The sequence below is a fragment of the Anas acuta genome, chromosome 21 (assembly GCF_963932015.1).
Source record: "Anas acuta chromosome 21, bAnaAcu1.1, whole genome shotgun sequence".
Taxonomy (NCBI): domain Eukaryota; kingdom Metazoa; phylum Chordata; class Aves; order Anseriformes; family Anatidae; genus Anas; species Anas acuta.
Genome location: NC_088999.1, coordinates 4,924,079 through 4,936,654, shown reverse-complemented (window position 1 = coordinate 4,936,654; position 12,576 = coordinate 4,924,079). Strand labels below are relative to the sequence as shown.

The following is a 12,576-nucleotide window of genomic DNA, read 5'->3' as shown; positions in this document are numbered from 1 at the left end:
AGTGAGCTGTAGGAGTACTCGAGGTGACTTCAGGGTGGAAAAGATGCTGGGCTGGCCAGGAGCTGTGCTCGGTGTGTGGGTAGCGGGGCTCTGGCAGGTACGTGACGTGCTGCTGGAGGACTTGTTGGAGCCCAGCCCCGCTGGAAGTGCCAGCAGCTGGCTCCTGGACCAGCTGAGATGAGCCCTGGCCACGTGGAGCCTTCTGCTGAGCCTCCTAAGAATCAAAGCGCTGCTCTGCTGGGTGTGCTGCTGCCTTTTATAAGATGGGATTTAAGAGAGGAGAAGTCTTGCAGCCGCTGCGTGCTTGGAGCTGTTACCACAAGCAAAGTGAGTACCACCCTGGGCCCTATGGAAATCTCGGGCAGGCTCTGGCTGCCCTGTTACTGGTATGACTGGATTTGAGGCTGTGAATAGAGGCTGCTGCTTTCCTGGGCGCTGCTGCTGCTCCTCCCTCTGAAGCAAACCTTCCCCCTGCAGGGAACAGGGGCTGGAATAGGAAACCCTCACCCAGAAAACCCTAAGCTGTTCCTCGGTGGGTGAGTCCTGTTCCCTCCTCCCCAGCACGCTGCAAACCCCCGTGCAGGGAGCTGAGGGCTGGTAGCGGTGTACCCTGGCACGTTTCCCTCCTGTGTGCGGGGTCTGAACTGTTTCACCCAGCCTGGTTTTGTTGGGAGCTGGTGCCAGGGCTGTGCGGGTGCCTGCTGGGGCTGACCCAGCTGTAAACGGTGTCCTGAAGACCACAAGGTGCTGGCATCCCGCTGGTCTCACCTGCCCTGAGAAACCTTAGAAATAAAGGTGAGGAAATGCGATTCCTTATACATGATAGAAGAGGCTGAGGTCGTTTGCATGCTTTTAATTAGAAGTGCTGCAGAACAAAGGGCTGTGCAGGCTGGGAGTGGGACTAGCACAAACTAGAGCTGCTGTAAATCATCCTGTCCTCCTGTTTTTACCCCTCCAGTAGCCTCGTGGATGCCTCCATGCTTGCACCGTCGCCTGGAGTTTTGTGTTCCCTGGTGCTGCAGCCAGGCAGGTCCCCGCCTGGCCAGGAGCTGTGGTTAAATCTGTAAGTCAGCACAGGCGTTGCAAAAGAGAGAGGGTTTGGGATTTACATTTTCTTTCCCATTAAAGGATAAGCACCTTAAAGGATCAGCACCTTAATTAAAGGAGAGAGCTGCGCCTCTGGTTAGCTGTAAGACCGGTGACTTTAAATACAGACACAAGCTAAATCCCTCCCCCGTGAAATGGAGAAAAGCAAACCTACACACTTGAAATATGCCTAGTGCGTGGAAAACAAATTAAAATCTCTGAAGAAACGCTGTTACAGACCCTGGAAGTTAAATAAAGCTGTGTGTCGGTTAAATAACCCACCCCCTGCTTTATTTTGCTCGTTTTGCAGAGTGCAGAGTCCTCGGGCAGGGTTTGGCCGGGAGCTCCCCGCTCCATAGCGAGCTGCTGTTTGTGTTTGGTGCCCTGTGCTCGTTCAAACACCGCTGTCCTTCGTGCCAGCCAACTGCAGCCCCCGCTGCAGCTCCGGCGTTGTGTTGTGGTGGAGATAAGGCCCTGCCTGCCCCTTGGCAGGATGCCCTCGCTCTGAAGCAACATCTCTCTACTTCGTGCAGTGCCTGAGCAGACACACTCGGGTGGACTCTGGACTGCAGGCAGCACAGGGAGAACCTTCAGGGCTTTGCCCCTCGCTGTCCCATGTCCCGAATCCTCTCTGGGATCCATCATGAAGTGTTCTCAGTCCTCACTGGCAGCCTGTGCTGTGAGCCCCAGAAGCAGAGCCCCTCAGAGGGCTCGTTACAAGTTTTTAAACATAAATTGTTGTTTGTTAGCAGCTCAGGAACTGCAGAGCACTGGCCAGGTTTCGCTTCCTTTTTGCTCAGGAGCAGTTCATGCAAAGTGCTGGCTATTCTTACATGCAGTTAAGGAAGAGGGATCGGTCACAAGCTGTCCGGGGTGCCTGCACTGTGTTTGGGGAAGGTTGGGAGGTCAAAATCGCAGCCTGAGCTGCTGCTGCTTCTCCCTTCTGACCACCAGGTCTAAGATTTGGGGGCATGGAGGAGCTGAGCGACCCCAGAGATCAGCCAGGAGCTCCAGTGCCTCGCTGCAAGAGCCAGGGCCCAGGTGATCTCCTCTTCAAGTCCCTTTGTTCCCAGATGAGTTTCCAGATTATCTGGGTGCCTGGAGCAGGAACAGTTCCTGAGGGATCTGGGCCCTGTGGGCTGAGCTTGGAGGAGAGCCCTGTGGCTGCCATGGGCCTGGGGAGGAGGAGGAGGAGGAAGGCAACCTCCCTTTGGTGCCTCTCATAAATCCTACTCCTCTCAAATGCTTTCACCAGGTAATGCATGCTGGGTTTGGGTGCTAGAGGCCATGGCTGATGTGCTTTGCATTTCTTGAAGTGGGTGAAGGGAGCAGCAGTGCTAGAATTGGAAGTGCTCTGGGGTTTGAAATGAAAACAGCACAAAAACATCCATGGGTCCTTTGCAGCACGTGGAGGATTCAGCCCAGACACTCCGATTTTGGAGACCCCTCCATCGTGGTAACCTTCCCTCTCTCAACCTGCATCCATGGCCCAAATACTGACTTTTTTTTGCTTCCCAGGCTGGCACGAGCACTCCGAGGCAGCGAGGCCAGCCTCTCCCTGCAGCCTGGTTTGGAGCCCTGCCCGTCAGCAGGGCACGAACATCTGCGTGAGGCTCCGTGTCCCCTCCTGTGCCCGCCTGCTCTCCAGTTCCTACTTGCACGAACTTGTGGGTGGCTGCCTTAGACGAGGTGTTGGTTTCAGATTTATTTATGCCCATTTGAGCCCTTGATATTTTTAAACTCGTATAGCAAGCCTTCCACTCCTGCTCCGTCCCAAAGACACGTTTGTGCATCTCCAGCCCTCTGGCTTGCGGCCATACAGCCTTGAGCCTGCCAGCTCCTTGGGGCTGCTCTCCCCTCTGGTATTTACATGGGCCTCAGCCCAGAAAGGGCTTCTGCGGGCTGGGAAAGTGAACTGGCAAGTAGCAACAGATGGCGATGGTATCAGCTCCCTCAGCCACGTCTGCACCTGGTCCCGGCGGTGGCGAAGTGATTTGCAAAGGAGAAACGCATCTGGAGAGGTGGCTGAGGGCACCTCGAGCCCTGACCTCCATCCCGTGGGCAGGCTGAGCTCCGGAGGAGTGGATCTCCTTATTTACCATTTGTTTGCAGACTGGGTTGTTATTTTTCATTTTCTGTTATATCCTGGCATGTGCTGGGTGTTTTGGGACCTTCCCTGGGAAGCCCAGCGGTGCCAAGGGGTCAGCCCTTCCTCCACATCTCTGTGCCCCAGGCAGACCTGTGGGACAAGGGGACTTCCTCCACCTTCTGTCCCATCGCAGGCTGAAAGCATCCTACAGCTGCACCCAAACCTGTGACTGTGACCCTCCCCTCGTCACTGGCCGGTCAGTGCTGAAGCTGTAAGACAATCAGGCTTAATTAAATAATGAGAAGCTTTAAGGGTCCGTGGGGCTAAGAAATGGCACCCAGTGCCTTTACAAGAGGCTGATTAATTGGGGAAATCACTGAAATCACAACCTAGAAATTGAGGTGACAGCCCCCACACCCAGGGCTTGAGCTGCCCGGCCTCCTGATGCTGGGGAGCACCCCTCAAACCCCCCCCACTCTGCATCCCCCGAGGAATTTGGCTCGTGCAAATTTAGTTCCGCGCTAAGTGCCTGCTGCCTGTGCCCCCCCCCTTCTGTCTGTCTGTCTGTCCATCCTGTTCCCAGGGCAGGGGAAGCGGAGGCGCTGGGTGGAAGTGCATCACCGGGACACGCCACAGAAAAAGGGAATCGGAGCTGCTCTTACTCACGGCTGTCGTTACCAGAAGGGCCGCCTGAATTCCGGCTCGGAAAATAAACCTGTCTCGAGAAACAGCCGGTCCTGGTGCTTGGTGTTAAAACCGAGGTGGGTGGGGAGCAGATCCCAGTCCTGGCACGGGTTTCTCAGCCTCTTGTCCCCGTCCCCTTCCCGTTTTCCTCTGGAGCATCCCGCTGTCTGGGTGTCACTGGGAGCACAGCTCGGGGTGTTCCTCCTCCCCGGCTCTGTTCCTAATTTTGTTTTTGCTGGGGTTTTGCCTGTGCCAGCAGAGCCCAGCGAGCCCTGGTGTCTCAGATTTTGCTCCAGCCTCACCTTCGGGCTTGATTTTTCCAGCCCTGGGGGTGCTGGCCCTGACCCAGCCCCGTTCCCAGCACCGGTAGCGACACCAGCAGTGACACTGGTGCTGCGGGAAGGAACTGGTGTGGGGCGGGCAGGCTCACGGCCATGTCCCCCTCCTTAAGGGAACCTGCAGGTCCCGTGCCAAATTTCGTGGCTTTGTCCCTGGTACAGCCTCCTGGTTCCCTCCTGGATGTACGAAGGATGCAGGGAGCTGGTGCAGGTCCCTGGGGATGCTCGGGCTCCTCAGCACAATATTTTGGGGAGCCCGGGTCCCCCTTTAGGGTGGGCTGTGGGGCCCGGGGGATGCTCGGCCCTCCGGGAAGGGGAGAGGGCAGAGGTAAAAATAACCCCCTGGGCTGGCTCCGGTCCTTGTGGCTTCCTGCAATTTACAGCCCTTCCCGGGGGAAGAGGAGGCAGGAACCTGCCTGGCTCCGAGCTGGCTTTGACCCTTTCGACACCGACAGAGGAGGCTCCGGGACCTTTCCTCGCTGCGGGGACCCTGGGGAAGGGGGGATCGCGGGGGGCTCCTGCTCTGGAGCTGGGCTCAGCATCTCCAGGGCAGGTGGAGGGGGAAAAGCTGATGGGGTGGGTGAGCTTCCACCCTCCTGCTCCTCATACAAAGGGTGTGAGGGGTGGACAGGGTGGTCCCCTCCTAAAAGGAGGCAGAGATTGCTGCTGCCAGCCCCCGAGGGGCAGAGGGTGGTGGGGAGCCCGGCCCTAAATCTGGATCCCATAGGGAGGCAAAAAGGGCTGGAGAGGAGCTGGGGCTGCAGGAGGAGAGGGGTTAATGCTGGCTGTGTGAGGTTTGGGGTGCGCAGGCTGTAGGAACGGGGACCCCAACACCAGCGGGGTGCTGGCACGCGGTGGCCGTGCTGACGGGGCTGGGCCGGGAGGGGTTAATGGGGTGGCTCTTCCTCCCCCTCTATATGAGGCTCCTGCGGCTCTGGGCTCAGTTTGCTGCTGGCGGCTGCGGGGACAGGAGCAGCGGAGACCAACACGGAGCCACCCCTGACCCCTGCGAGGGACCAGGTGAGCGAGAGCATCCTCTGCATCCTCTGCTGCTGGGTATGGGGCTGGGGGTATGGGGACGCTGGCACCCTGTGCCCCATGAAGGGTGACGGGACCACGTGTGGGGGCAGCATCCCTTGAACAGCCCCAGAGCTCATCCCGAAACCCGGGGAGTTTTGGGATTTTGCAGCAGGACAGCTCCGTGCCTCAGTTTACCCGGCTGTAACACGGGGCGGCTGCGGGGGCTGCGTGTTGGGGCCGAGGGCTCCCGGCTCTTTGCTCTCTGTTAGTTCTGCCTGTCCTCACCACGTCCCCACAGCGGGCTCCTCACGGCCATTTGGGTTTCTGCTGGGGGCCACCATTTGCTTCGGGCATTTACAGCCCCCGGCCAGGCCCCACCTCCACCGCCCGATTTATGGCCCTGGCCCCGCACTGCTGCCTCCAAACCGTCCCCATCCTCTGCTGATGCTCGGGTAAAACTGAGCAGGAGCCCACAGGGCTCACAGGAGCCCTCTGCCCCTTGAACCCCACAAACGGAGGTAGGAGAGGCTCAGAGGATCTCTTATCCCAGCGCTCGGGATCCCCGTGCTTCAGAGGGACCGGGGAGGCCGGGCTGACCCCACTGCCCCCGCTGCCGCCCGTCTGCCGCAAGCAGCCTCCGCTTAAAATAAACCTGCCCCGAGCTCTTTTGTTTTCCTTCCCCAAAAGGGAAACGGGGCCAGGACCCAGCCCAGGCCAGCACTGCGGGGAGCCGCGATGCCCGCACGGCACACGGAAACCCCGCTGGCCAAAACGGCCCCGGCCAACGCGGCCCCGCTGCCGGGAGGTAGGGCCAGGGCCGCTCGCTGGCTTCCCCGGCGCTGTCTTTGTTCTGCTGTCCCTGGGCTCATAAAGATAAGGCGGTGGCTGCCGTATTTTTTCCTGTTTGAAGCCGCTCTTGGGATCTGGGTGAAGCCGGCGGATGCTCGGCGCTTCGCTCTTCCTGCCCGTGATTGTTCCTGCAGCGGCTCGTGGGGCAGGGGACAGCCCCGGTCCCTGCTTTGCCCCCAGGTCCTTCTGCTGGTGATACCGACCCCATCTGTGGCCCTAACCCTGTCCGTGGCCCTAACCCCGTCTCTCTTCTCTCCCCCCAGGGCCATAGCTGAGTCCAGGAGCCCAGCAGCTTTTTGGGGTCCCCGTCCCACCCGGAGCCGGTTGGGGGCCACCAGGCGATGGTCCCCCTGGGCAGCTCCCCCCGAGCCCCGTGCTCCCCCGGCGTCTCCCCCCTGCGCCTGCTGAACCGGGGCCCCGAATACCTGCGGGAGCAGGTGGCGGGGGGCAGCGGGGGCCGCACGCCCAGCGCCGTGGAGCGGCTGGAGGCCGACAAAGCCAAATACGTCAAATCGCAGCAGGTCATCAACAGCCGGCAGGAGCCGGCGCTGCGGGGCTGCTCGCCTCGCTTCTCCCCCCGCGGCCGGCGCCTGCTCGCCCTCCATGAGCTCTGCCAGGGCTCGGAGCTGAGCCGCGACGGCCCCCGCAAGCCGCCGTGCCCCCAATCCCCCGTGCTGAGGAGGGGAGGAAGCGGCAAGCGTCTGCTGAGGCCCGACTCGCTCATCATTTACCGGCAGAAACGGGACTGCCCGGTCACCAACAAGGAGAACAAGGGCTACGGGCTGGTCAGGCGCCTCTTCCAGGGGCCGCTCAGGGACAAGCCCCCTGGCTCCCCCCCAGCCCGAGGGCTCCCCGGAGCCGCCGACAGCCCCATGCTGTGGGTGCCCACGGAGCGAGAGGAGCCGAGGACGCCGGGCACCGCCACCACCAGCAGAAACAGCAGTGGCAGTAACAGCTTCCAGCTGCCCGGCAGCCCCGTGGCACAGCCCCCCGAAGCCCCCAGCCCGGCCCAGACCCCCGCTTCTTCCCCCGGCCCTACAAAACCAACGCTGGGGCTGCGCCTGTCGCTGCCGCTGTCGGAGCAGGAGCGCTTCTTCAACTACTGCGGGCTGGACCGGGCGCTGGTGGAGGGCCTGGGGCAGGAGAGCTTCGTGCCCGCGGGCTGGGACAACGCCTCCTCGGCCAAATTCCCCGGTTCCTGCGAGTGGGAGCCCAGCCAGGCCTCGGGGGGCAGCGGGGAGGACGCGGGGCCGGGCGAGGAGGAGCAGGACGCCCGGCTCTGCTCCGCCGTGTCGGTGGTGGAGCGCAACGCCCGAGTCATCAAGTGGCTCTACGGCTGCCAGCGAGCCTGGGCGGCCGCCAAGGAGTCCACGGTGTGAAATCAGGAGCCCCCCCAAGGGGGTCGGGGTGGCAGGACGCGGCCCCTTGCCCAGGCTGGAGGAGGCCAGCACCCCGCGGGTGTCCTCGGCCCCGGCACCGTGCGGCTGCTGCTGGCCGGCAGGGACAGCGGGGCTGCCCCTTGGGGGATGGATTTTGGGGTGTGGACGCAGGGCTGAGGGTGGGGGGTGCCCCGGGGGCTCCCCTGGGTGAGTTCAGCCCCAGGGGTCCGCAGGGTGCTGTCCCCCGCTGGGTCCCCTCCTCTCGGTCCTTGCTGTTCCTGGGTGTGGGGTGGGGTGGGGGGCACAGCCCAAGCCCCCTCCTCAACGCTGTCCTCGCCAGGAAAGGGGCCGTCAGGCCGGGAGGAGGGCTCAATAAACCTGTATTATTTTTTTTTAGCCTGGCTGTGTGTGGTTTCTGCCTGGGGGCGATGCTTTGGGGCTCGGGGTGGTGCCCCCCAAATCCCCCCGGAGGGTCTGGGGCAGCTCTGAGGCCTTGGGGACACAATGACCGGGCTGCTGGGGGGGGGGGGCACGAAGGCAAAGAAAGCACCACAAACACCACAAACACTCCGGGAAAAGGCACTTTGGGGTTTTTAGCCTCCTCTTGCTCCTCTAGTTGCCCTTGGGGGCGTTTTTATTTCGGATCTCCGCCAGCTTGCAGGCCAGGAAGCCCCACCTGAAGGCCCCTTCCTCCGGCTCCCTCAGATCGTCGGGGCCCTCGTCCCCCGGGGGCTCCCCGGGGCTGTCCCCCGGCTCCGTCGTTATCGGGGGCTCCTCCGGCTCGGGGGCCGCCGCCTGCTGCCACTTGGTAGCCAAAAGATCCCAAAAACCAGGGGGTTTCGGGGCGGGGGGCGGCTCTGCCGGCGAAGCAGCCAGCGGGCTGGGGGGAGAACGGGGTGGGGGGCGTCACCGCGGGGCCCTTCTCACCCAACCCACCCCGTCCCCAATGCACCAGGGGGTGTCCGAGCCCCCCCAGGTGACGGGGTGGGGGTGATATTGGGGGTACGGAGCCCTGGGGGGGGGGTGTTTTTGGGCCCCCCCCCTCAATGAGCCACCACTTACTGGTCGGGGCTGAGCAGCCGGTGCTCGTCCTCGCGGGCGAAGAGGGCCGAGAGGCTCCGCCAGCCCCTGGCGCCCACCCCCTGCACCTGGGGATCAAGCATTTTTTTGGGGGGGGGGGTCACCAGGGGGGTCCCACATCAGCCCCCCCCCTTCAACAACCTCTCCTCATCCTCACCTTCCTCGCCAGCTGCGCCACGGGGCCGGGACCCTCCTCCGCCGGCACGGGGGGCTCAGCCGCCTCCATCAGCTCGGGGGGGTCTCCCTGTAATGAACCCCCCCCGGTGAGGGCAGGGGGTGGCCGGGGGGCTCTGCCCGCCCATGCCCCCCCCCCCAAATTACCTCCTCGCCCAGGGCCTGCAGCACCCTGGCCTTGTAGAGCCCCCAAAAGCCCTGGGTCATGGTGAGGGGCCGCGGGACGGAGCCGATGGGTGCCGGGGAGCAGGAGGGGGGGTTTGGGGGGGGTGTGGGGCCCCCCCCCCCGGTGCCACCCACCGATCCGGTGTCCTCATTAAAGTTTTAGGGCCTGATGCACAAAGGGGAACCTGAGCCCGAGCTGGGGGCACAGCGGGGGCGGCTGCTGCGGGCACCCCAAAGCCCCCCCCCCACCTCGGTCCCCAGTGACCCTCACCCCGGGGGGGGGTAATGGGGGTGCATGGAGAGCATGGGGGGGCTGGTGTTGGGGTCACTGCTGTCACCCCCCCCCCTCCCCGTGTCCCCAATGTGTAACTGATCGGCCAGGAGGAAACGTGATCGGTGACCTTGGGGCACTGGGGGGGCACTGGGGGGGCACTGGGGGGGCACTGGGGGCACTGGGGGCACTGGGGGGACACTGGTCCTGAGCTTGGGACCCTGGGGGCAGGATGGGGGGGACAGTCGTGGGGGGGCAGGGATGTGCTCGGGGTGGTGTGGGGATGGGGGGTGGGCAGGGCTGGGGGGTGACACAGGGGGTGACACCAGGGGTTGACACCGGGGGGGGTGGCATTGGGGGGGGGGCATAGGGGAGGTGGCACTAGGGGGGTGACAGAGGGGGCTGACGCCAGAGGGGGACAGTGGGGGGTGACACTGGGGGGGTGACACTGGGAGGGGGGCACAATGGGGGGGTGACACCAGGAGGGGGGGACACTGAAGGGTGACATGGGGGGGGTGACAGCAGGGGGTGACACTGGGAGGGAGATGCTGGGGGGGGATACTGGGGAGGTGACACTGGGGGGGTGACACGGTGGGGGGATGCTGGGGGGGGGCAATGTTGGGGGGGTGACACTGGGAGGGTGACACTGGGTGGGGGACACACTGAAAGGTGACATTGTGGGGGGTGACACCAGGGGGTGACACTGTGGGGGGGGTGACACCGGGTGGGGTGCTACTATGGGGGTCACACTGACGGGTGACACCAAGAGGTGACACAATAGGGGGGGGTGACACAAGCGGGGGGGGCGCTGCCCCCCAGCGCGGACCAGGGGGCGGAGCCTATCCCCTTGTGGGCGTGGCCACACGCTGAAAGGGGGCGTGGCTAACCCAGAGGGGGGCGTGGCTAACCCAGAGGGGGCGTGGCTTCATCCTCCTGCGCCTGCGCAGTGCTGCCCCGCGGCCCCACGCCGCCGCCATGGCCCCGCGCTGCAGCCGCCGCACGGGCGCGCACCGGGCCCGCTCCGAGGGGCGCCGGGCCAAGACCAAGCGGCGCCGCCGGGACCTGGACGAGATCCACGCGGACCTCAGCCCCGGCCGGGCACAGCGGCTGCTGCGCCAGGAGCCGGACCCCGACCTGCCGGGCTGCGCGCAGTTCTACTGCCTGCACTGCGCGTACGGGAAAAGGGGGGCGAGAATAGGGAGGGGGGGGGGCAGTAGGTTTTGGGGGGGGGCACGGATTTTTGTGGGGTGACAGGTCTGGGAGGGTGGTGATAGGTTTTGGGGGGGGCAGAAGGTTTTGGGGTGGGACACCAGATTTTGGGGGGTGACAGCAGGTTTTGGGGGGGCACAGGTCTGGAGGGGTGATAGGGTTTTGGGGGGGTGACAGGACCCAGGGGGTGACAAGTTTTGGGGGGGGTTACAGGTTTTTGGGGGGCAACAGGTCTGGGAGGGTGGTGGCAGGTTTTGGGGGGGGGCAGAAGGTTTTGGGAGGAGCACAGGTCTGTGAGAGGGGTGACAGGTCGGGGGGGGCACAGGTTTTTGGAGGGGGCAACAAATCTGGGAGGGGGGGTGACAGGATCCAGGGGGTGACAGGTCCTGGGGAGGGGTGGTGACAGGGCCTTGGGGGTGTGACATGTTTTGGAGGGGACATAGGGTTTTGGAGGGGGGGACAGGGTTTTGGGGGAGGTGAAAGGTCCTGGGGGGGGGGGGGGTGACAGGCTTTGGGGGAGGAGGTGACAGGTTTTTTTGGGGTGGTGACACATCCAGGAGGATGGTGACGGGTTTTGTGGGGGCGACAGGACCCAGGGGGCAACAGATACAGGGGTCCTGGGCTGGCCCGGGGGGGTTCTGACTCCTTGGGGGTTTATCCTACATGAGGGGGGATCCTAATACCTGGGGAGTTGGTTCTGGAGGTGTGGGGACCCCAAAACCCCCCCTGACCCCATCCCCTCTCTTCCCCCAGCCGCTACTTCGTGGACCTGACCAGCATGAAGGAGCACTTCAGGTCCAAGGTGCACAAGAAGAGGTAAGGAGGGGGGGGAAGGTCCTGAGCCCCCCAAAAACCCTAAGGGCCGATCCCCGAGGGGGCTGCGGTGGGGATTCACCGTGCTTTAGGGCACCGTGGACGGTCCCAACACCTCTCTGCTCACCCGCAGGCTGAAGCAGCTGAGCGAGGAGCCCTACACGCAGGAGGAGGCCGAGCGCGCGGCGGGGATGGGCTCCTACATCCCCCCAAAAAAGGTCCAGGTGCAGACCCAGCCGCTGGACGAAGCACTCGAGATGGAGGCGTCCTCCTGAGCCCCCGGGGCCAGGCTGCTCCCGTCAAAGGACATCTTTGTCCCCAACCCCGTGACAGAGCCACTCTTCGGGACAGGCACAGCGCTGCTCCTCCTCGCCGGGCGCTAACGAGGAGAAGGAGCCAACGAGACCCCGCGTGCCCCCGCGTGTCCCCGTTGTGGGGACAGGACAGGCAGCTCCTTGCTGCAAACTCTGTGCGCTCCTCTCTTGGCTTTTGGGGCAGTTTTAGGGCTCTCCGCGGGTCAGAGACCCTCGTTAGTCACCCATTAAAATATATCACCCACCGGGCTGGTGTTGAGAGCTGTCTGTGAGCGTCTGATTTTTGGCATGGGGGGAGCTGCGTGGGTGAATGAAGCCTCCGTCGAGCACTTGGGTTCATAGTAAGCAGCTTTTTGTGGGGTGGGGGTGAGCTGGTGTCCTCCCCAGCAGGTTTTGGGCTGAAAACACCACCACTGAGTTTCGGTGCCTTAAAAATCACTGCATGGGGGTGATTTCATGCTCCCAGAGGGCTGGGGCCGTGCGTGTGGCACGATTCATCCCCCTCGCTGCATCCCCATCGCGGGGGTGACGTGGCCCCGGTGTCACCGCTGTGAGTTCCCACAGGGGGGGCTGAGCCGAGCAGCTGGAGGAGGCACAACAACACCACAGCTCTGCGGGGAGGGAAAGGATTTATTTCCATGCAAGCTGCCCAGATTTGTCCTCCCCCTGCCCCAGGGGGATCAGGGCAGCTGCAGGCAGCAGCCAGCCTGTGTGGGGAAGGGGAAAGCTGCGCCTGCTGGTCTCGGAGCTGCCCCCTGCTCTTCGCCTCGAGGCCCCCCCAGGAGCTGGCCCTATTTCCCCTGGGTTCAGGAGGCTGATCCCGGCCCCAGCCCTCCCCGCCGCGTTACCTAATGCCGCTCAGCGCTGACCTCCTTTCCTCCAGCAGGGCTGGCAGCAGGCACAGCGCGTCCCCGTGCTGCTTGTAGGGTCAGTGAGCAGGGTGTGAGGGACCCCAAACCCCTCTAACAGCGGGGTCTGTCCGTCTGCTCAGCCCCCCGGTCTCGTGGCCGCATCCTGCTGCCTGCTGGGGACTCGACATCACGGCAACGAGTCCCGAGGCTGTGCTGGTGGCCCTGGAACCTGTTGGCTGCATCCTTTTAGGGTC

At 63.5% G+C, this 12,576-nt stretch overlaps 3 protein-coding genes across 3 annotated transcripts; 2 read left to right on the top strand and 1 right to left on the bottom strand.

Moving 5' to 3' along the window:
- The first annotated feature begins 55 nt into the window (after positions 1-55).
- Positions 56-7,841, top strand: FAM110D (family with sequence similarity 110 member D). Its single transcript, XM_068658154.1, has 2 exons — positions 56-5,217; positions 6,330-7,841. Exon 2 carries the CDS (start codon positions 6,408-6,410, stop codon positions 7,443-7,445), a length of 1,038 nt encoding a protein of 345 aa, XP_068514255.1. The 5' UTR covers positions 56-5,217; positions 6,330-6,407; the 3' UTR covers positions 7,446-7,841.
- A 216-nt stretch (positions 7,842-8,057) lies between these two features.
- C21H1orf232 (chromosome 21 C1orf232 homolog) lies at positions 8,058-8,906 on the bottom strand. Its single transcript, XM_068658155.1, has 4 exons — positions 8,847-8,906; positions 8,683-8,769; positions 8,508-8,593; positions 8,058-8,325 (listed from the first exon to the last, which is right to left on the bottom strand). The coding sequence occupies exons 1-4, from the start codon at positions 8,904-8,906 to the stop codon at positions 8,058-8,060; spliced, it is 501 nt and encodes a 166-aa protein (XP_068514256.1).
- Positions 8,907-10,072: 1,166 nt separating this feature from the next.
- ZNF593 (zinc finger protein 593) lies at positions 10,073-11,730 on the top strand. Its single transcript, XM_068657860.1, has 3 exons — positions 10,073-10,307; positions 11,098-11,160; positions 11,291-11,730. Exons 1-3 carry the CDS (start codon positions 10,111-10,113, stop codon positions 11,430-11,432), a joined length of 402 nt encoding a protein of 133 aa, XP_068513961.1. The 5' UTR covers positions 10,073-10,110; the 3' UTR covers positions 11,433-11,730.
- Positions 11,731-12,576: the final 846 nt, after the last annotated feature.